A 25,055-nucleotide genomic window follows, 5' to 3' on the forward strand; every position below is an offset into this window, starting at 1 on the left:
CAAGAGTCACCACGCTCAGACGTCTTCAGAAAAGGGCTACCAAGCCACTTCTGAAACAGAGACAACGTCAGAAGCATCTTACCTGGGCTACGGAGATAAAGAACTGGACTGTTGCTCAGTGGTCAAAAGTCCTCTTTTCAGATAAAAGTAAATTTTGCATTTCATTTGGAAATCAAGAGTCTGGAGGAAGAGTGGAGAGGCACAGAATCCAAGCTGCTTGAAGTCCAGTGTGAAGTTTCTGAAGTCAGAGATGATTTGGGGTGCCGTGACGTCTGCTGGTGTTGGTCCATTGTGTTTTATCAAGTCCAAAGTCAATGCAGCCGTCTACCAGGAGATGCTTCCATCTGCTGACAAGCTTTATGAAGATGTTGATTTCCTTTTCCAGCAGGACTTTAGCACCTGCCCACAGTGACAAAACCACTTCCAAGTGGTTTGCTGACCATGATATTACTGTGCTTGATTGGCCAGCTAACATGCCTGACCTGAACCCCATAGAGAATCTATGGGATATTTTCAAGAGAAAGATGAGAAACAGCCGATGATCCAGACGAGCTGAAGGCTCAATAGTGTCTCATCAGAGCCACAGGCTGATCGCTTCCACGCCACGCCTCACTGATGCTGGAGTTTGTGCTAAAGGAGCCCCGACCAAGTATTGAGTGCATAAATTAACATACTTTAAAGAACTTGAACTTTTCTGTTTTGCAAATCCTTTTTTTGATTGATCTTAGGGAATATTCTAATATTTTGAGATACTGGATTTTTGACTTTCATGAGCTGTAAGCTCAAATCATCAAAATTAAAACTAAAAAACTTTTGAAATGTTTTACTTTACATGTAATGAATCTAGAATATATGAAAATTTCACTTTTTGAAATAAGTTACAAAAAATAATGAACTTTTTCATGATATTCTAATTTTTTGAGATGCACCTGTATATATTATAAGGACTGGAGATCATTTAAATGTCAAGTTGTTTATTTTGCTGCATTGTAAATCATATAGAGTCAAGAAACAACTGAAGATCATGTTACTCTTGTGAATGAATCATGTCCATTACTCGAGAGTTTTTGTAGACAAAATATGGCAAGAAATAATTTTTTCAAACATTATTCTTTTATCAGCATATACACAGATATATCCATAAATAAGTATTTCTACCTTCAAGAAATAATATATTAACTCACATTTCATTCCACTAAAAATTACAACTAAAACACTTTACAGATTTCTTTTTTTTTTCCTCTTTTTGCCATAACCATCATGGCTGTTCCATTTCCTCCAGATGAACAGATTTTTCATAAGTCATTCGTGTTTTAAACAATATGCAATAAGAGTCATAAAGAAAAAGTGGAGAATAGACATCTTGAGACAGACCCTTCTCAACTTGTGGCATTGGACATTTCTTTAAAATTCAACACATCAAATGTGTTCAGTTTTAGATTATAATTAATAATAGAGCAATAACAATGTTTTTTTTTTTTTTTCAATTGCTGCTGCTGTACAAAACATTGTGGCACTAATTTCTATATAAAATGACTCTTCTCATGGCAGCTAGGCTGAAAATTATTCATAAAATTACATATTGGCCAAGTTATGCATAAAAACATTTGGGTAACCCTTTATAATTACTTTCATGACTAAACTAAGTCCATAAGAGACAGTATTAAATAAGCATATAATGTTTAACATAATGTTAATTTATAAGGCCCATTAGTGGCATTTCATAATCATCAATTCAATTTATAAATTAAAATATGCAATTGATTACTGTACTGTTATTTCATAATTACCATTATTTCAATATTGCACTTGTTACATTGGGTGTTCTATTTCATTTGAATTTTTATTAATTCATTTTTTATTTAGATTTTTTTGATTATCCACATGATAATGAATCACGAGTGATTGACTTCATACATGAATGTGCATGAACTGCTGGTCTGTTAACTATCATATGCCATTTGTCATTAATGAAAGTTATTATAAAGTGATTCCCACATCGGATCAGTTTATTTTAGTGTCTATTTTCAAATAGCCATGTACTAGCTGATAATATATATGGCATTGAAATTTTGGTTTGGTGGGAGACGAAGAGAGAATAACAAAACATATAGAAACACTGTTCTAGACAAACATTTTCATGACTTTCTGACAACTACAATTAATGAACTAAAGCCTTTGAAGAGATTTTGAAATGAAAACTCAATTCAACCCACTTCATTTTTTCTTTCACCAACATTTCTGACCAGCAGTACCTTATCGACACATTTTTTCCCCTGCAAAAAGCATTAAAATATTTATATTTCAAATTACAGTCCTTTTTATAATTATTCATCAAGAATAAAAACATACAAAAATGTGTTTTGACAGTATTTTACACAATCGTATTCTTTTAAAAACTGTATAAATATGAAAACATTTAAACTCAATTCCACATCAGCTCATCATCCAGTAGAAGAGTTTTGCACCAAATATATGAGAGATTGATATTAAGTGCATATCCAGCTCTGGCTTGGGTTTGTGCACCTCTTGGCAAACGTCCTGTCAGATTTAGCCTGTACGTCAAGTAATGGATATTTCGATGGCTGTTGAATGCCTGTTTCATTGTATCTAGTGCTTGGACTTGTAGTGCAGTGAGTCACAGTGAGGCGTCAGACATTGGCACCAGATAATGACCGATAGCTTGTGTATCTTCCTCATGCCAAAGATGAAATCATCACACGTTCAGAAGATGTTGATCTCTGTGGCTCGTGCATCTGTGGCTCGTCCATCTTCAGGTCACCTCGGTGAGGGTCTCTTGTAGTATCCTCTGTGCCAGTGTAATAATGGCAATGTCAAACATTTCTTGATGTGCTCCAGTTCGGCCTGCATACGATCTCTCTTTAGCGCCAGGTTGTGCTTCTGTGCCAATAGGTCCTAGTTATGGGGGAAAGAGAGAAAACGTACATTGTTTACTCAAAGTTCACAAAATAACCCATTGACAATTGGTAGATTTCAAAGCTGACACAAGAGGGAGCTAACGCTGCTGTGATTATCCTGTTCAACGACGTAAAATAATCGTATTGTAGTAAGCGTTTTTTCTTTTAAATTTATCATTTAAATCATTACTCAAGTCATTTCACAATTCCTTCCATAGCATTTAACACTTTTTATTAATGAGCAAATATTCAGAAAGATGTTGAATGTTGTAAATATTATAAATTATATAATAATGGTATTCATCATGATAATATTTACATTAAATATAAATCTAATATATACATATATAGTACCGGTAATTACATTTTATAAAATGTGTTATTTTACCTTTGAATGAGCAAAAATAAATAGACAGATAAAATAAAATGTATTTATTTAGGCTTATTAAATTGATTGTATAATTACACACAAACATGAACACACAATCATTACATTACATTATTATTACATAATTGATTTTAATGTTATATAAATATTGTATAAAAATATATCATTTATATTTCTTTAACATTCCATATATATTTATATAATATATTTTATAATATGGAGTTATTTTATAATTATTAACAATGACACACACGCACATACACATATATATATATATATATATATATATATATATATATATATATATATACATACACACATACATATAATTAAAAACTATGATAAATGTAAAAAAAAAATTAACTATTATTATTATTATTATTATTATTATTATTATTATTAAACTAGCAAAAACACACCTGAATGAATATTCAGGTTCAGTAAAAGTCAAGACAAATCTAGAGCACTTGTGGAATAATATTTATAAGAAATAGAAAAAGAAAAAATCTTAGGTATTACAATTGAAGTGATTTTAAATTAAAGTACTCAATGGAACAGCCACAAGATATAAACAACATGTGTGAAGAAATGTTTACTACCCTTTTTTGTGTAATAATAATTATAAAACATAAAAACGTAATATTTTAAAAATTAAAATAAAAAATACAATAATATACAAATGCAAATAGAATATATTCTTACCCTCATGCTATGAGAAAGCTGTTCGGCTGTGAGAGTGAGATTGTAATGCTGCGTCTCCAGACGTCTACACTCGCTCTGGAGAACCTGCTGCTCGATACTTCTCTCTGAAACAGAGGTGAGCAACAAACTATAATCATACAGCAGAAAACAAACATTCACTTTGAAAAGCCAATATTCCGCAACCACAGACAAATCAAAGCAGCCTAAAAGTGCGTTCACGTTTACCGTTTTTTGTCAAATTTTCATTTTGCTAATGTCTGTTCTGTCATCATTTACACTTCCTAAAGTTGTTCCAAACCTGTATGCGTTTCTGTCTTCTGTTGTGCACAAAAGAAGGTATTTTGAAGAATGTAACCAGTTTTTGGTCCCCTATTTTTTAACTGCACTATAGAAGTCAATGGGGACCATCAATTATTTGGTTACCAACATTCTTCAAAATATCATCTTTTGTGCACAACAAAAGTCAGAAACTCATACAGGTTTGAAACAACTTGACCAAAGTCCACCATGTTCAATTTCTATCCAAATAATGTCCATTCGAATCCATCAACGTACCCTCCATGTACTCCTCGTACGCCTCAAATACAGATTCAATCCCTTTCCACCTGGGACCGAACGACTCCTCTTCCTCGTCTTCATCCGAACTGACGCCCTCCTCGGCTGAGAGGTCGTTCCTCACGCCTGGAGACTCTCTTTGGGCTGATATATGGCAGGAGTGGCCATTGCTCTGTCCATTCGGGAGTCTGTTTACGGCCCTCTGGAGGCCTGGAGGTGGAAGCGCAGGAGGCTCAAACTGCTCACTGGCTCCACCTGCTGGGATACAAACACAAAAAACATTAAGCAAAATGTCTCTGGTTGTATTTCTCAAATTTGACAGTAGAGGGAGCCATCATCACCTTTCTGTTTCTGCTGGGATGTTTGAGTGGACTGCAGCACGGACTGGTGGAAGTGCTGTGCGAACTCCTCAGAGTTTATTCTCTCCCAGACGGGGAGTTTCGGCGGCGGGTCTTTGGGTCGGGCCAGGGGCTGCGGAGCGCTGGCCTGCAGGCTCGGGCCTCTTCTGCTCGGGGATGTCAGGTTGGGTTGACCTTGAGGATGGAGAGGAGCCAGTGGCGGCGGGTCTAGAGGCGGGTGAGGGTTTTCAGTCGAGTGATTCTGGGGTTCAGGGTGAACATTACCGACTGACTGATTAAGATGCGGGACAGCTGTATGATGGGAGAAAGCAGAGATCAGGACTAAAGGTCCTTGCACACATCCTGGGTAAGGTTAATACTAGAACAACATTTCTTGCCAGACATGTTAGTTTTCTTGATAAACAGATGCTAAAATTACTTGCCTTATATTTAGTGTCATGTCACTTTCAATATGCATGTATTTCTTGGATGTCTGATTTGACTTGTGGTTGGTTGGATAAGTAACAAAAATCTCAGAATAAATTGATAAGGTTAGTTTCAGGGTTTAGTCGTTTTACAAATGTGGAGGTTTCCCATTTTAAGTGTCTTGATTGGCTACCTATAGAAAGCGGACTAGAACATATTAAATAAAAAATGGTACATAAAATTATCAATAATAGAGCTCCTTTATATTTTAATGCACTTTTTTCTAGGGTAAATGAGCAACATTGTTATAAAACTAGGCAAAGTCTTATGGATATTACATTATGTCGTTTTAAAACTATGTATCTATGTAGGTCTTTTAGATATTCTGGGGCACTTTTGTGGATAAATAAATTATAAATTACCTCTGGATATTAAGGATATTTCGACTATGGTTAGTTTTAGTTTAAAAGCTAAAAGTTGGCTCTTAAGTAGGTTGTTTTATTGATGAATTTGTATTACGTACGTGGTTATTTGTGATAGTAAATTTTTGTAAATGTGGAATTTTATTGTCATTTTTGTATTTATAATGCAGTGCCAGTGTACCTGTTACCGGTAGTGGAGTTGTGCTTTACATCAAGGACCACAATGGAAACAAGTTTTATTTTAAACTTTATTGTGTTATCCTTGACGAATTGAGTGTATTCACTACTTTTTTGTCAAATAAACAAACAAACAAACACTGAGTCCGAAATTTTCATATGTGTTTTTTTTTTCAGTTTTATCGTATTCATCATCCTTTCCTATCAAAATGCTTGCTATGGAAGCGAAAACGCAAAAAATCGAACCTGGTCCGATTTTTATTTTTTTTATTTTTTTGACGGACGAAAGTTTCGGAGGCAGTGTGTAAACGTGATTGACACAACGTGAGGTCGTATTTATTTTTCAACGTGAGAAAATTTTGGACGAGAATTTCGGACTTTGCAAAGATCTTAACACCAAAACTCGATCTTTTGTTTAAAGCTGTTTCTGAATGTGCTGTTCTTACCAGACACTGAAGCGGCCGGGCTGGAACAGGGCGCATCTGTGGCGCATGTGAGGGTGTCTAGACTAACAGTCTTTTGTTTGATGGCTTCCAGCAAGTCCATGATCTTCTTATTTTCTGACGTAAAAAAAATAAAATAAATAATAATAATAAATTCGACCACACTGTGTTTGTCAAATTGTGATGCACTCAGACTTTAAAACAAATCTGAATGATCAAAATTATTCTTGTGAAATATCTTATTCAATATAGCAAATCAGTTTTAATTAACTAATAATAATAATAATTAAAAAAAAAAATTACTCAAGTTGTATTCCCAGGAGTTCCTGCATGTTCCGTAAGATACTGAAAGTTATAAATATTCAAAAATATATATAAAATTATATATTTTTATTTTACATTTTTATATTTATTTATTTATAATTACATTTCATAAAATGCTTGGTATGTTACTTTAAATTAGCAAAATAAATATTCAGTGCTTGTCTGTGTGTATTTATAATATTGTATTTATTTATAATACATAAAGTATACAATATAATATTTATATAACAGTTAATATGTTACAGAATATTTATTGTATAATTAATTCTATATATAGATGTTTATATAAACATTATTATATTCTCACACACATTTTATTTACAATTTTAATTTACATTTCATTTATTTATTTATAAATCGCATTTTATAAAATGTGTGGTATTTTACTTTTTTTAATTAATATTCAGCAAAATAAATATTCAAATTACATACATACATACATTTGTGCTGCTTTGGTTTTTTAGATATTAAAATAATACTTATAGGTCATTCTGAGGTCACTCAGCCCCCCACATACTCCAAATTCACCCAAAACAGGCTCAATCGTTTGTGCTTCGTTTGTGCCGGTAAAAGTTTAGTTTGTGTTGCTTTGGTTTTTAAAATATTAGACATTGAATTATAGGCAATGACGTCACCAGCCCCCAACATGCTCCAAATTCATGAAAAAATGGTCTTCATTTGTGCTCCGTTTGTGCCGTAAAATTTTTGTTTGTGCTGCTTCAGTTTTTTAGATATTAAAATAATATTTAATGATCATTCTGAGGTCACTCAGCCCCCCACATGCTCCAAATTTACCCCAATAGTCTGGTTTGTTTGTGCTTTGTTTGTGCCGGTAGTATTTTTGTTTTTACTACTGTCTTTTTTAACAATACAGCTGAAGTATTCAAATGGCAAACCAAATCACATGAAATAGTCGCAGTCACTTAATTGTTAGTAGCCATATTCGTTCAATTAAACGGAAAAATAAAAAACCACTTAGGCCTATTTCATTATGTCTTTACAAAACCAAAAATAAATAAATAAATAAAATAAAGACTTGATATACATAGGCCTATTTTCGTTTCTGGCCTATACGGTCCGGTTCGTTTTTTGATTAAATATTGAAAACAAAAAATTTTACGGCACAAACGACTGAGCCTGTTTTGGGTGAATTTGGAGCATGTGGGGGGCTGAGTGACCTCAGAAAAAGACCATTAAATATTATTTTAATATCTTAAAAACCGAAGCAACACAAACTAATATTTTTACAGCACAAACGATTGAGACTATTTTGGCGATGTTGGATGGGGGGCCAACTTCACGGAGGTTGACTACGATAGTATTCGGTGTGTGTTTATGTGTGTGTGTACGTACTTTGTCTTTCTTCCTGACTGACGTGGCTGAGGCTGAAGATGCTGAGGAAGTGTTTCTTGTCGTCCAGTTCCTCCGTGCGGTTCATCTCCTCCGGGGTGAAGCGTGTGCTGAGCGGAGAATGAGGAGGAGACAGAGTCTTGCGTTTATTTGGCACCGCTGAGGGTGAAGGGACTCGCTCCTGCAGCATCATCCTCCTCTTCCTCCTCTTCATCTCCAGCAGCTCATCGCGCTTAGAGAGCGTGGTCAGTCCAAACAAACACAGAAACTCTGTCTTCTGCAGAGAGAAACACAGTGACTGTGAGAGAGTGCTATAAAATACTAGCTTTTCTGAGTATTGGGGTTTCTAGTATGACAGTAGCTGTTCATTCAGTAGTGTTCGCTGCTGTTGTGTACCTCTGTAGACGCGTCCAGTTTGAGAGGAGGCTGCTGAGCGACTCTTCTCAGATGAGCTCGAACTTCCTCCTCATCGCTCTCATCATAAGAGTCGTCTAATTCATAGTAATAACCTGAAACAGGCAGAAGATTATTACAAAACAATGGATGGATGGAGGAATATATTTGAGTACAGAGCAGATATATCCGGTTACTACTGGATATTTAATTGTCCAGCTTATTTCCTCTATTAACAAATAGACAAATAAACAAACAAATAAACACACACACACTATCTTCAGAAATATCTTTCTGGTAAGTAAATAAATAAATCAATATTTATTCTCCACCTTCAGAACTCTCTGAGATAAACAAACAAACAAATCAATATTTATACTTTCTCCACCTTCAGAACTCTGTCTGATAGATAAATTGATAGACATCTTAAGGAAGAAGCTGAAGTTCTTATTTTCCACTCTGTACCTTTCTCTCTGGCTTCCCTGCGTTTCTTCTCCTCCAGGTCCAGCTTGCTGACGAGTCTCCTGTGCTGCTGGAGAGCCTGGTCGTACACCATCATGGGGTCTGTCCTGTCCAGAGCCGGCCCCTGGGGTGGCCTGCTGTCTGACTGGGAGGAGGCGGGCCTCTGCTGGCTCGGGCCGCTGACCCGCCTGACCTCCTCCTCTGGAGGCTTTGGTCTGCTGTGGCCTGAGTAAGGGTGGATGTGGGGCAGAGGGCGGTCGGAGGGCGAGCGGAGGAGGGAGACGGGGTTCCAGAGGCTGCTGGGTGCGGGAGGAGAGGGGTGCTGGTCCCGAGGAAGAGGTTTGGGGGTGATGAGAGGCGGCGGAGCTCCCAGAGGTGGAGGTATGTCTCTGACACCCGCTCCAAACCTGAAACACACAAAACATTTCTACAGAGCACCACTAGAGGGCAGTGTCATCACACACGACGGGAACAGACGGGGTGTGCCATACAGACAAAAAGTCTGATTTGGATATATCTTATTCTGGGATTTCGTCAATGACCATAAATAGATGTTATTTTGCTGAGTGTGTTTTTGCGCTGGTACATTAGTGGGTCTGAGCCTGTCATGGACAGATGCGTTGACTTCCAAAGCTTTTCATTGTCTTCATTTTCTGTGCAATATTCACTTCGCAGCAGTGACAGATACTGACTTTTACACTATGAGGCAATACATGTCCCCATAAACTGACTGTTAAGGGGCATTTTTACCTCGATACACCTTATATAAGAAACACCAATATGCAAAACTGTTTTGTACAGTTAAAAATAGCTGGACGCGGATGAGACCGGAAGTTAGACCCATCAAATTTACAAATGAGCGCGCCTGCTCTTATGGGAAGAAAAAGGTGGATAAGGGCAATTTTTTGCTAACTTAAATCGATTTTCAAAGTGACGTTTTTACCTTTTATAAAGGCCATTTTTTGTAACCTTAAATTTCCTTTTTATCATATATTTTTTTTACCTTTATAAGGGCAATTTTTTGCCACCATAAATTGACTTTCACAGTGTATTTTTACCTCTATAAGGGCAATTTTTGCCACCTTAAATTGACTTTCAGGGCACATTTTACCTTTATGAGATCATTTACAGCTTATTTACTTTTTATTTACAATTTTTTTACTCTTTTTAGATGTATCCATTATCTTTTGTTAATTTCATGTACATTTAATCAATGCATTGATTTGGAACAATAAAACACTAAAGACCAATCAAATAAAATCCATTTTTGCACTGCAGAAGTGGCACAGAAGCAGCATCTGAAGTGGTATTCAGATGTATTTACACTGTAATTACAACTGCATAAATAATGCTGTGAGATTAATGTTGTAAAAATTATTATTAATTATTATTATTATTATTTAAAAATCTGAATTATTTTGAATTTTCAATTATGAAATGATTTTATAGTTTATATTTTAAATATGATACATAAGTATCTATATAAACCTGCTATAATCTGTTAAATTAAGTAGTTAAATTAAATATTAAACAAATTTGTAAATAATTTAATATCAGATTTTTATTCGCACCGATACTCAAGAAAAACATACATTTTTGCCTCCATATGTTAGATTTTGGGGTTATTCCAACAACAACTGCTATATTATCATCATGATTCTATGTTTGGCTGGAGTTTTCCTTTAACACTGACCTGCGAATCTCTCTCAGATCTGCTGGTTCCTGCTGCTGAAACTCCTGGCCGTGTCTGTCTGCTCTCTCCACCTTCAGCGCTCTCTGTCTGCCGAGCCATCTGTCCTCCTCCTGCCGCTGGAGCATCATGGGAGAGACCATGGGCCGGTGGCTCTTCCCAAACTGCATGCCTGAAGAGAGACCGGGACCTGAGGTTGAGATGGATGAAGGACCTCCTGAGGATGAGTATGGACCGGACTGAGGCGTGAACAGCGGCGTTTCTTTGGTTTTGTCTGTATCGAGAGATGACAGATGCATAGATGAATAAACATGTGCTTCTCAAAGCAGAACAACTGCAAATATTTCATTAATATGTAGTAAATATACTAGAAGGACCAAAATAGCAACATCTTATATGATACGTTATTATGAAGAAACGCTGTTTGTCTTCAGTATTAAAGTATTATTTATATACTATTGTAGTACTTACTAAAAGCTTTCATTTTTATATTTTCAGTTTTTATTTTATTTTAAGTTCTAGTAATTTTATGTGCTTTTGTCGTTATTATTTTTTTTTAGTATTAAAAATATTTGTAATGTTATTTTATGTAGCGTTAATTTATTTGTATTTCCTTTTTAGTGATTTCAGTATTTCAACTTAAATTTATTTCATTTAGTTGCCAAGGCAACAAAGTTTTTTTATTTATTTAGAATTTAAGTGTAAATTTGAGTAATTTTGTTAAATGCATTTTTACTAATTTTCTAAACTATATTTCTCTTTAGCTTTATTTATTACAGTTTTAGTTTACTTCAGCTTAAATTGTTTTATTTCAGTTGCCAAAGCAATATTTCTGTCATTTTTATCAGTTTTTGTTTTTAAAAAGTAAGTTTTCTCATCAGTGCACTTTTTAACATTTCTATTTAAATTCTATTCTATCATTTCTAATTATTCTATTTTCTGTTATTACTTCAGCTTAACATTTCTCATTTCTAAAGTTTTTTTTGTACATTTAGGTTTTCCTAATCTAATTAAAATTAATATTTTATTATCTCTTGACAAAATCATCGTTTAACAGTTTTCTGAACTGAATGGATCCATCTGAATGAAACCATTTAAAGTAGTTTATGTGTGTGCATGAGGGTGTTTTCATCAAGAATCATGGGATTCACCTGAATGCTCTCATTCATCTGCTATTATACAATTACGGAGAGCAACCATCAAACCTTCTGACTTCACTGAGACGGCAGCCAAACCATGATTAACAGCTGCCATCCTTTGGGTCTCTCCAAACACAGACCCATCCAGATGCAGGAAAATAGGCTGATAGATGATTCATCAGACTATATTAATTACTGATTAGCCATGAGCGATGCAATCAGTTACTGAGGCTGCAGGTAATACGAGTTCAGAGAAATTAAACACAGGAATTATGAATGTCAATCATAATTTAAATGTTGAATATTCATGAAACCAGCTGCATGAAATGTGCAATAAGTAACTTATGTTCAGAAGTAAATAATGTGATTGATGTCTTAAAACAGATGTATTGCATCATGATATTAAATGGATAAAAATAATTAAACCAATGAATAAAATAAATGCAATACAATAAATAAACATTGCCAACAATAATATTGAATAAATAATAAATTTAATAAATATTTCTTGAGCAGCATATTAGAATGATTTCTGAAAGATCATGTGACACTGAAGACTGGAGTAACGATGCTAAAAATGTAATATTTCACAGTATTACTGTATTTAGTTAAAAAACACTGATATAAATATAGATTATAATTCTAAATTTAATTCTATCCTGGACATCCATGACATATGTAGTATGAACAGATGCATAAAATAATTTAATTAATTAAATACACGTAATAATTGTATGTAATACATTTAATTTAATCTATATAATTATAATATTATTAAATATATAATTTAATAATTATTATATGTCATTATACTATTCTTACAATCACATAATTTAAAAATAAAAACTGGTATAAATGTAGATTATAAAATCTAAATTCTATATAAATATAGAATGATTATATGTATTGTATATTATAAAAGGTACAGCAGCAAAAACAGCTGATTTAATTCTTAAATTCAGTGAGATTAATTTAATTAATTTAATTGAAGAGTAATCAAAATAAAATAAAATATATTTAATATCTGACAAAGTAATAAATTAAAATATTAAATGAATTAATAATAATATAATTTTATATAATGAAATATATAGAATATAATAAATATATAAAAATATAAATAAGTATACTGCATAACTACATATAAATCATTAAAATAAATGTTATAAAATTAAACTAAATGATCTAACAAATACAAGGTAACACTTTACAATAAGGTGTCATTTGTTAACATTAGTTAATGTATTAATTAACATGAACGAACAATGAACACTACATTTATTACACTCTTTATTAATCTTTGTTAATGTTAGTTAATATAAATACAGTTGTTCATTGTTTGTTCATGTTAGTTCACAGTGCATTAACTAATGTTAACAAACACAACTTGTGATTTTAATAATGCATTAGATTTAGATTTAGTCATTTTGCAGACGCTTTTATCCAAAGCGACTTACAATTAGTAAATGCTGAAATTAACATTAACTAAGATTAATAAATGTTGTAGAAGCATTGTTCATTCTTAGTTCGTTAACTAATGTAGTTAACTAATGAACCTTATTGTAAAGTGTTACCAAATACAATAATATTTCACAATATTACTGTTTTTAGTATTGTTTTTATCAAATAAATGGAGCCCTCTTTCAAAAACATAAAAAAAAAATTCCCAATTATTCCAAACATTTAAACAGTAGTGTGTATTTTCCATTATACTATAATTTGAATATTAATTTATTATAATAATAGCCAAAATACTGTTATATTATTTGTGCATAGCTTATATTTCAGTCTGTTCCTCACACAAATGGATTCAGATGAACTACTTTTATGTGCTTTTTGGAGCTTGAAACTTTTGGACCCCATTGACTTCCATTGTAACAGCAGGAACATTCTTCAAAGTATCTTCTTTTGTGTTTTCCAGAAGAACAATGTTAATACTGCTTGTTTGATTGTGTGTTTGGATCTCTCTCTCACTCATACCGGCTCTGTTAGCAGCGAGTCTCTCCTCCAGCTTGACTCGTTCCTTCACGAGCGGCCGCTGTGTGTATGGATGAGGCTGAGAGATGGAGTGTGTGTTGGCCGGCGGCTCCAGACTCAGGTGGCGTTTATCCATGGCCTTGACCGCCTGGATGTCTCTGCCTCGCTCTTTTTTAATCTCCAGCTCTCGTTGCTTCTCTCGCTCTCGGTCTTTCTCTCTCTGCACCTCCTGTTCCCACTGCCGCTCTCGTTCGATTTCACGCGTTCGCTCCTTCTCTCGCTCTCGTTCCCTCTCCTGCTGGCGAAACTCCTCTTCCATCTGCAGCCTGCGGAGGGTCGAAACACACACACACACGAATGGTGTGAGATGCAACACTCTCGACAGGAACCAGAGGAATACACTCAGCGAGAGGCCGCGGGAACACGAGAGAGTGTTGATGATGTTCGCTTCGGAGGACGAGGAACTTTGTGTGTGCGATATATATGGGAGAATATCATATGAGGATGTTATAATGATCGTATTTACACACATAATTACCACCAATTGTACATGTATGTATGTGTGTGTGTGTGTGTGTGTGTGTCCTTGTGTGAGTGTGTGTACGTGTGTGTGTGTGTGTGTGTGTGTGTGTGTGTGTGTGTGTGTCCGTGTGCGCATGTGTGTGTATGCATGTCCGTGTGCATGTGTCCGTGTGTGCGTGCATGTGTGCGCATGTGTGTGTGAGTGTGTCCGTGTGTGAGTGTGTGTGTGTCCATGTGTGTGCGTGCATGTGTGCGCATGTGTGTGTGAGTGTGTCCGTGTGCGAGTACACGTGAGTATGCATGTGTGTGTGTGTGTGTGTGTGTGTGAGTGTGTCCGTGTGTGAGTACACGTGTGAGTATGCATGTGTGCGCATGTGTGTGTGAGTGTGTGTGTGTGTGTGTGTGTGTGTGTGTGTGTGTGCATGTCCGTGTGTGCATGTGTCCGTGTGCGTGTGTGCATGTGTCCGTGTGTGTCCGTGTGCGTGTCCATGTGTGTGCGTACGTGTGAGTGTGCGTGTGTACGTGTGTGTGTGTGTGTGTGTGTACAGGGTTATATATCCTGGTGGGGACTTAAACCTGAATACACACAGACTCATGGGGACTCGTGTCACGCTGGGGACCTAAATTGAGGTCTTATAAATCATACAGAATGAGTTTTTTTGAGAAATAAAAATGCAGAAAGTTTCCTGTAAGGGGTAGGTTTAGGTGTAGGGCAATAGAAAATACGGTTTGTACAGTATAAAAACCATTATGCCTATGGAGAGTCCCTACAAGGATAGCAAACCAGACATGTGAGTGTGCGCGTCCATGTGCATCTGTGCGTGTGTGTGTGTGTGTGTGTGTTGATGTACCTCTCGGAGTGCAGCGCTGACAGCGACTGGTGTGTGATGTCAGGAGGGTAAAAGACGCCGGGCATGGGCAGGTGCACAGCAGACGGGTGGAGGGCTGGCAGGGTTGCCCCCTCTGGAAGCGAGTAGTAATGTGAGCGCAGGGTGGACAGATTGTAATAGTCCTCCATCCTGATCAGCCACAGGAAGCAGAGACAGAGAGAGCAGCTAATTAGTGCCTCTATAAATAACCAGCTCGTTCATTAACCTCTGCTCTCTGGCCCTGCGACATGAACAGCACTGACTATTTCTGTCACTGAGTCTCACCACAACCACACACACGCTGAGAGTGTTATTCAGACGGACAGAAACAGAGAGAGAGAGATGATCAAACCGAAAGACTGTCTATATATATAGAAGAACAGCACATTCTCTGCGCTTTTCAAATCAAACACTCTGCGGACAAAGACAAAGTCCAGTCCACCCAGATCAAATACTGAAATGAAGCTGCAAAAACATCTCACTCAGACTCATAATGTATTGACATCAGAAACATGAGAACATTATGACTGCATACATTCACATATCAACATGCATTCAGAGTTCAGCCAATCAGAGCAGAGGCAACGTTTTAAAGGGACAGTGACAAGAAAAGACTTTCATTTTTAGGTTCAGTGAGAATGTAGAAAATAGGCATTACATACACACACATATGTATATTAAATCATGACAATTTAATAATAAAATATGCTGGAATACATACTTGTTCAATTAATGTAAGGCATAATTTAATTCATTTTAAAAACTTGCATAGATTATACTTATCTAAGGTAAAATTACACAGCATTTTTCCAGAGGTTTCTCCATTCTGTAACAGGTGTAAAGTAGCAGAGGGATCCTTAACTCACACACTATGGTTGTGCCCTAAATTACAGGAATATTGGGAAAACATATTTGATTGTTTTTCTAAAGCCTTCAAAAAAGAATCTCAAACCATGTCCACTTTTAGCTATAATAGGGATATTTAGTAATTCAGAGATGAAGAACATGGAAAACTGATTTTGCGCCCAAGTTTGAAATGTGGGGTAGAGATCTTGTAAGTGTGCTTGTATTGGAGAGGTTAAGGTACATCAATAATGATAAATCTGAGGTATTTGACAAAACATGAGGCCAGATTTTAGAATTTCTCAATGTAATTGATGTAATGTATTAGCCAATGTTAATGTCAAAAGTTATTAACAATGCAGTGTGATCTGTATTCATTGATAATGTATTCAATATAGTGCCTAAAGTACTATTTGACAGCCAATAAGTCAGGATAGTGCTTGTTTTTGTTTTTGTTTTTTTACAATAACTGTCATCGTTTTATTTTAATATTCATGTGACTAATTGACTCTACAACATTTACGAATTTGTATCCTGCTCATGCATTACCTGACCAGTTAAATTATAATTTGCCTTTATATGCATTTATCCCTCAGTGTTCTGTTGTTCTGTCATAGGTTATTACATTTTAATTTAATTTTATTAATTTTAATTATTGTAATTAACTTTTCTTTTCTTCATTATCGTTATTTGTTCTGTGAAAAGCAAAGCACTAAAATAAATGTGTAAAAAATTAATAATAATAATATATATATATATATATATATATATATATATATATATATATATATATATATATATATATATATATATGCTGGAATAAGCAAAGAATATTAATATTTATAATTTATTAATATATACCATTATGGAATTAATTAATGTTATACATAATTAATCATTAATTAATCACAATTTAATAACAAATATAAATACTGTCATAATACAGAATAAATATTATATTTGATTTTATTTATATTATATACAATAAAAACTTCAGTAGCAAAAACCAGTTCAGTGACTGGGTGGAAAATGGTCGTATGTTATGCAGTATAAAAATATTTAATGATTATATACAATTAATTTAATTTATTTAATAAATACTATTGTATATATAATATACACACAATTTAGCAATAACATACACATACACAGGTCAATATATATTTGGACACAGGCACATTTTTTATTATTTTAGCTGTTGACCAAAACAAGTTTCAAGTTACAGTTATATAATAAATATGGGCTTAAACTCTGAGCTTTAATTTGAGGGTATTCTCATCACAACTGGAGGAAAGGTTAAGGAATTATAGCTCTCTGTACCTCCCCCCCTTTTCAAGGGACCATAAGTAATTGGACAGTTGACTCAAAAGCTGTTTCATGGACAGATGTGGGCTATTCCTTCATTATTTCTACCTCAGTTAAGCAGGTGAAGGGTCTGGAGTTGATTCTAAGTGTGCCCTTTGCATTTGGAAGCTGTTGCCGTGAACCCACATCATGCGGTCAGAGGATCTCTCCATACAAGTGAAACAGACAACTGTTAGGCTTCAAAAACAAAACAAATCCATCAGAGAGATAGCAGGAACATCAGAAGTGGCCAAATCAACACCTTGGTACATTCTGAGAAAAAACGAACGCACTGGATGTCCACAGAGGACAACAGCGGTGAATGATCCGAGGATCCTCTCCATGGTAAAGAAAAAGCAGTGTGATGGCATGAGCATGCATGGCTTCCAGCGGCGCAGGGTTACTGGTGTTTATTGATGACGTGACAGAGGAGGACAGAAGCAGCCGGAAGAATTCTGAAGTGTATAGAGATATACTGTCTGCCCAGATTCATAGTACAAATGGACGATGAACCAAAACATACAGCAAAAGCAACCTAGGAGTTTTTGAAGGTAAAAAGTGGAATATTCTGCAATGGCCGAGTCAATCTCCTGATCTCAAGGAAACTAAAGGCAGAAAGAGCCACAAACAAACAACAACTGAAGTCAGCTGCAGTAAAGGCCTGGCAAAGCATCACAAAGAAGAAACCCAGTCTCTGGTGATGTCCATGAGTTCCAGACTTAAGGCAGTCATTGCCTGCAAAGGGTTCTCAACAAAATATTAAAATATAAATATAATAAATTATATTTATTTGTCCAATTACATTTAAGCCTCTGAAAATGGGGTGACTGTGAATAAAAATGATTGTAATTCCTAAGCATATTAAGTTATATTTAAAGCTTAAAGTCTGCAATTCAATTTTTATTCAAGTTTCATTTTAATTCTATTCTGGTGGCACACAGAGCCGAACTTAAGAAGACTGTGTCAATGTCCAAATATATATGTGTGTGTGTGTGTGTGTGTATATATATATATAGTAGCAAAAACAGCTGATTTAATCCTTTAGTTCAGTGAGAGGGTGGAAAATGATCATCTATGTATTATGCAGTATTAATATTTCATTAATTACAATGCCTTTATGCACAGATTTATTAATTATATCTTTTAGCTACATTTAATTATTTTTTTAGTTAATAATCTATATATAATAATACCTTATTTGCATTGTATATTTGTATATATTTAATAAATGTCTGTTATAATATAAACATTAAGGAAATACTCAGTTTTGGAGTGGTTTTTGGTAAAGGACTAAAAAATCTGGCATACAAAAAGAACAGACTTGACAGACATACATACGTTCGGATATGTGTGCGTATTTTATCTTTGGATTTTGTGTCTCAGACAGGAGTGCATCTGTTCATGTGTGTGTGTGTGTGTGTGTGTGTGTGTGTGTCCAAGCCTGAGGTTCACTTCCCTCATTAAAGCCATTAAATCATGTGCAGGAGACAAGACAGCATGCCAGACATTCACACACAGAACAGTTGAGCTGATCAGAAGGTTCAGTCACACATATACAGTATACTGTATTAGCACAGTTTGAAATACTTCATGCCCTTTCATTATAATCTTGTGGGTCAACTCAAATACACGCTGAGAAAAAGTGTCATCAAAACATTTTTTAAAAATCCTTATAAAGCAAGTAACCATCTCTGGCGGTGTAACACTAAGGTCAAATATCTGGGCTCGCAACCAAACATTTGACTCATCTATCAGCAAATATCAGCAATGTGATAACTGTGGTGTAATATAAGCAACGGCCAGATCAGAGGACACATACAAAAATAGTTACTGAGATAAACATTTACATGTATGCATTTGGCAGACACTTATCCAAAGCATTCTTCACACATTTTTTACCCTGAGAATAAGTTTAGTGAATACATGACCTTAGTGCTGTTAGTGCCATATTATGCTGTTAAACTGTGATAAACTATGGAGTAATATTGATTATTAAATCAGCGTAATTTGGCAAACAACCTGGCAAATTTGCATGATCAATGAACCCAAATTCCTACTGAAACATCTAGATTTTGTCTGTGAAAATTGTGAAAACGACATTAAATGTCACCATATATTTCCAGCTACCTGTGTATTTTCTCAAAGCTTTAGCAAGAAAAAAATGGCCTGAACAAGACGATATTTAGTCCAATTAGTCTTACTACTAAACCGAAAGTATACTTTTGTTTTTGCATACAGAGTGCGTTAAGTAAATTTCATAATCAGCACAGTACTCCTGTACATGCACATCCACATATTTTTCTAACCACGCTTACTTAGTACGCTCATCTTGCATATGCGCCTTGAATTTTTTTACGTTAATTAGTTTGTCCACAAGGAGGCGCCACTGTCCGGGTTGTTGTTTCACAGTTGAGAAAGACAGAAGAGTTGGAACAAAAACAAGTTACTGGACACGCGAAAAAAATCAATGCCTTTGAGACAGTTAAGAGATACACACAATCCTAGTTTAAAAGAGTACTGTGATATTTTATTGCTTATAACCTCTGGAGAGAAATAGTGCAAACACTGGACAAGGATGAATCTTTTAAAGTGCATGCGTCAAGCGCCTGTGTTCGTGCACACTAACAAATGGATTATACTTTGTATGGCTGTGCGTTCAGCTGTATGCAAACGCTAAGCATGCGCATCTAAATTAAAGTATATTTTGAGCAAAATTTTGGCAACATTTAGCGAACAAAACGTTCTATTTTATATCAGTAGTGTAGCTCAAACAGAAATCACTTTCAAACCAACATGGTGAATTTGCATGACTGAATGAACCCGATGCAAAATTTTTCACCCTCACATGAAATTCTGGATTGCATAGATTCCTACTGAAAACTGGAATTTCGTTTTTCCACAAGGTGGCGACACTCTACGAGTCGTTTTGCATTTGAAAAGAAGACAGAGAAGACGGAAAAGCAACAAACTACTGGAGACGAAAGAACAACTGACAGAGATACATGCAACTAGTTTAAAAGAGTACAAAGATATTTTTATCGCTTATAACTTCTGGAGAGAAATAGCACAAACACTGGACAAGGATGAATTTTTCTAGCGCTCCTGTGTCGAGCAGCTATGTTTGCACACACTGACACATGGATTACACTTTGAAAGGCTGTGTGTTTGGCTGTACGCTATTTTGCGTCAAAAGTATTTGAGTCAAAATTAAAGCATACTTCAGCTGAAATTCTGGCGACATTACGGTCCACTGTTTATTATCAGTAGTGTAGTGATGTGTGAAGCATAGCTAAAACAGATTTAGCTTTAAAACCGAGCAGCATTCTGCAGGGCAACATGGCGAATATGCATGACCAAATGAACCCGATGTGAAATCTGCGCGAGGAAATTTTTTTGCTGGATTGCATACAGTAGATTCCTACTGAAATTACTGAAAATTAGTTTGTCCACAAGGTGGCGCCACTGTCTGGGTGATTTTTTCACAGAGACGGAGGAGACAGAAGAACAACAAACTGAGACGGTTAACAGATACACGCAACTCTAGTTGAAAAGAGTACGAAAATAATAATAATAAGTTTAGTAGAGTACGAAATATTGCAAGTACTGGACAAAGATATGACAATCACCTGTTTGTGCACAATATCAAATACACTTTGAAAGGCAGCAGGTGTGTTCAGCCGCATGCATACGCTAAATGTTTGCGTCAAAACTTGGACTTAAGATCAGAGCTGATGAAATAACTAACAAATTGTAGTCCATTACCGATTTCAGATTTTCAGATCATGAAAACAGTAGTTAGTAATGTAATCTAGGTTAATAATTTTATGTAATGTATTCTGACTACTTTTTAGATGCATGACTTTTAGATTACTTTTTAATCAAACTTGTTTTAAACTTGCATTATGAGAAAATACAAAAACAGCAATGACATACATTACACTCTCAAAATTTTCCAGGTTTGAAATATTGTTGTCCAGACTTCCATAATCATATTTACACAACATTTGTGCATATAGTCAAAGCTAAATGGTATGACAAGCAGCATGACTTTTAAGAAAGGAACATTTAAAAGACGAAAAAAAAAGACGAATTAGGGAGAATCAATAAATTAAGAATAATTTACTGCCATTGTTCGAATAATATTTAATCATGTAATCCATAAAAAGGTAACTGTAATCTGTTTATGACCATTTTAATATGTAATCTAATGACAAGTACTTAATTTTTGGAATCTGATTACATAATCCAGATTACATGTAATGAGTTACTACCCAGCACTGAATTTTTTTCTTGTCTAATATAGGAAGGTTTATTTGAAAGAACCAGCAAAACTGCAGCACACACCTGTATGAAGCGAGCGAGGGGTGAGGCAAATATCCTGAGTGAAAGTACGCCAGAGCGTCGGCTGCAGTTCCTGGGTTGAGCCCTAGAGGGAGCCCTAAAGGCACCCGCAGCTCATCAGCGGAGGCGTACGGGCGAAAGCCATCGCGAACAAACTCGTCCTGAGCTCCTGAGAGCAGCATATGAGGAACCTGGCGGGACAAGCTGAGAGAGAGGAACAGAGGATGAGTGACAGAGCACTGAAGGATGTGCAGGTGTGAGTATGTGAGCGACAGCCGCTGTACTGACTGGGTCTGCAGACGCGGGTCCTGCACCAGAGCACTTGGGGTCATGCTGAAAGGATGGGCTGAACCCAGGTATGGCGGGAGAGAGAGGGAGGGCTTTTCCTGGCCTGGTAAAGGCCGGTCGGGGGCCAAACGCTCCTGACCGGACCCTCTTAATCCTGCATCAGCCTAAAACAGGAAAAAAACATTTATGGTTAGGGCATCATGGGAATATGTTGCAGAGATATTAATACCGCTGTTCACCAATATTTGTTTATGTTATATAAGGTAACTTATATATTATGTATATTTTTGTTACATATACTGTATATATATTGTTATTATTATTATTGTTATTATTTAAATAAATAGAATCATTCTGTGCAACACTTTTTGTTTGGTGTTATTGACTTATTTTAAAACAGAAAAATCTTGCTTATTAAAAAAGAAGTCTGTATACAGTAGATCTGCATCAATAAATATTGAACAGACATCACATATGCTGTAGCCATAATGATTTAATATATAAGGTGCTATATATTGGTGGGAAAAGTGAGAATTAATGTAAATGGATCTATGGCTGTGATCATACAGTCAGTGTTGGGACAAGATTGTGCATTTGGGTTGATGACACATCGGAGTATCCAAGATAAAGTGTTTTCTAAAATGCATTTGCAGGTTAAATGTAACTTTCATATTTCATAAACCATATGAAAAGTAAACATATGTTTATTTTACACATTGAATACATTGTACTAATCATTTTTCACCATCATTCAATCATCATTTCAAAATGTTTTTAAATATAGCATACAAAAACATTTACACATTACACATAAAAACATTTTTTTCCTTATTTATTAATTCATAAATATCATCAACCTGAACTAACCTTGCCTTGTCATAAAAATTATCTGATATTTTAGGAAATATGATATCATAAAATCAATTAAATACTTGTTCTAAAATATAACAATAAAATATTATGCTAAATTACTTAAGGGTCTCTTTTCAAGAATTTCATAATTTTAACTAGGATTTTTTCTTCATTATGATATCAAGACGGTTTTACCACCCTGATATCTTTGACTGTCTCCGCCCAGAAAAATTTAAACGAATATTAATCCAGAAATTAAAAACATGCTCATCACAGAGTTTAGTAGTATTACGTATATACTACTACAATATTTATTAACATTTTGAATGAGCTATTATTTATATTTACAGTTTTCATTTTAATTTAGTTTAAGTTTGTCATTTAATTATGTGCTTTTGTAATTTCTGTTAGTCTTTTATATTTATTTATTGTTTTAGCTGATTTTTAATTTCAGTTTTAGATTTACTACTTTTTGGCCTGGTTTCACAGACAGGGTTTAGACTAAGCCAGGATAAGGCCATAATTAAATTAGGACATCTAAGTAATTTTTATAAACTTGCCTTAGAAAAAAAAAACATTACTGGTGACATCCATCTTGAGACAAAACAAAGGCATTGATATATTTTAAGATCAATCAGTGCAAGTTTTTTTCAGTTGAAACAGCTCAGACTTGCATAGTCATTACTAGTCTGGGACTAGGTTTAAGCCTTGTTTGTGAAACTGGGGGTTTAAGTTTAAGTTGTTCTTACTTAAAGATGCAGTGCGTGATCATTTTTAATAGTTTTAGTTAAAGGGGTCATATGATGCGATTTCAAGTTTTCCTTTCTCTTTGGAGTGTCACAAGCTGCTCGTGCATAGATAAGATCCCTGAAGTTGCAAAGACTAAAGTCTCAAAAACCAAAGAGATATTCTTTATAAAAGTTAATACTCGACCACGCCCCCCTGAAACGGCTCATTCAAACACGCCCCTACATGTCTACGTCACGGTGTGGGAAGATATGCAAAACACCACCGAAACGTATACGCAATGAAAAAGGGCGGGACTTTTATTCTCGCTGTAGTGCTGTTGCTGCCACCGGCGCCATGTTCTGGAGACGCTGTGTTTCGTTGTGAAAGCGAAACTACTTTGTTTGGGCTTCCAAAAGTGGACACAACTAGAAATCAGTGGTTAAGTTGTATTTACAACACTGTTCCAGAACAGTTCAACCCAAATATTAGAGTGTGTGCAGCACATTTTATAGAGGACTATTTCCTGAACCTGGGAGTAGCCTGCCAGCTATGCTCAAAGACTGTTTCTATAAAGTAGGGCAATTCCAACATCGCAAGGATAGTCTGGTGCTTCTGACTCACAGCCTGTAAGTATGTTTTCATATTTAAAGAATTTGCCACTGATGATTCAAACGTGAGTTTTGAGCTGTGTAGAGTAGTGCTTGTTGTTTGTTTCTCCGATCACAAATGCAGACATGGTAATGTTTACGCGGCGCGATGCAACACGACGCGTAAAAAGACAATATAAGTCATTATAATCAGTAATTATGTCCCCACTGGATGCAACAAATGCCTCGTTTGTAATGGGTTTTATTGGTTTTGTCTCGTCGCGCCGGGACACGGCATCACAATACGGTAAGAGGCGTAACATTTCCATCACACGCTTGAGGTATTAATCCAATCACAACGCACTAGATAGCTGGCCAATCAGAGCACACCTCGCTTCTCAGAACGATGAGCTTTGTAAAAATCAGCGCGTTTCAGAAAGGCAAGGCATAGAGGAGCAACAATAATGTAGAGTATGTGAAAAATAATGTGGTTTTTTTTACCTTAAACCGCATAAACACATTGCATTACACCAAATACACAAAATAATGTTCTTTTTAGCAACGTCATATGACCCCTTTAACAACAACAACAACAACACTGGTGGCAACGTTATCTTTCTCCTTCGACAGCCATTCAAAAGTTACTTCCCTTCACAGCCAAACTGTGTGTGAACCATATTTAACGACAAAACTGGACTGACAACTTTTCTGCTGCTATACAAACAAATATGTATATAAACCCATATATATTTACATTAAAAACAACTCCATTCACTCGCAAATAGGTGCTAAGTATAGAGTCTGTGGATGAAACTGTGTGTGTGTGTGTACCTGTTTTTCTACTCAGGTGGGGATTAAAACCTGAATACACACAGACTCATGGGGACTCGTGTCACGGTGGGGACCTAAATTGAGGTCCCCACAGGTAAACAAGCTAATAAATCACACAGAATTAATTTTTATGAAAATCTAAAAA

General features: G+C 35.3%; 1 protein-coding gene across 3 annotated transcripts in view; it reads right to left on the reverse strand.

Moving 5' to 3' along the window:
- Positions 1 to 934: 934 nt before the first annotated feature.
- gse1a (Gse1 coiled-coil protein a) overlaps positions 935 to 25,055 on the reverse strand; it is a 47,111-nt gene continuing 22,990 nt past the window's right edge. Inside the window, exons 4-16 of one of the 3 annotated variants that reach the window (XM_058766777.1) lie at positions 21,912 to 22,075; positions 21,627 to 21,827; positions 15,078 to 15,245; positions 13,708 to 14,030; positions 10,592 to 10,862; positions 8,902 to 9,305; positions 8,440 to 8,552; positions 8,047 to 8,320; positions 6,373 to 6,486; positions 4,905 to 5,213; positions 4,564 to 4,818; positions 4,009 to 4,112; positions 935 to 2,916 (exon numbers count right to left, since the gene is read on the reverse strand). In XM_058766777.1, the coding sequence (XP_058622760.1) occupies positions 2,779 to 2,916; positions 4,009 to 4,112; positions 4,564 to 4,818; positions 4,905 to 5,213; positions 6,373 to 6,486; positions 8,047 to 8,320; positions 8,440 to 8,552; positions 8,902 to 9,305; positions 10,592 to 10,862; positions 13,708 to 14,030; positions 15,078 to 15,245; positions 21,627 to 21,827; positions 21,912 to 22,075 (2,838 nt within the window). In that variant the 3' untranslated portion in view covers positions 935 to 2,778. Of the gene's footprint in view, positions 2,917 to 4,008; positions 4,113 to 4,563; positions 4,822 to 4,904; positions 5,214 to 6,372; positions 6,487 to 8,046; positions 8,321 to 8,439; positions 8,553 to 8,901; positions 9,306 to 10,591; positions 10,863 to 13,707; positions 14,031 to 15,077; positions 15,246 to 21,626; positions 21,828 to 21,911; positions 22,076 to 25,055 lie in introns of all 3 variants that reach the window. The other 2 variants (XM_058766776.1, XM_058766778.1) reach the window with 2 other exon arrangements.

Source organism: Onychostoma macrolepis, chromosome 25 (assembly GCF_012432095.1).
Source record: "Onychostoma macrolepis isolate SWU-2019 chromosome 25, ASM1243209v1, whole genome shotgun sequence".
NCBI classification, from domain to species: Eukaryota; Metazoa; Chordata; class Actinopteri; order Cypriniformes; family Cyprinidae; genus Onychostoma; species Onychostoma macrolepis.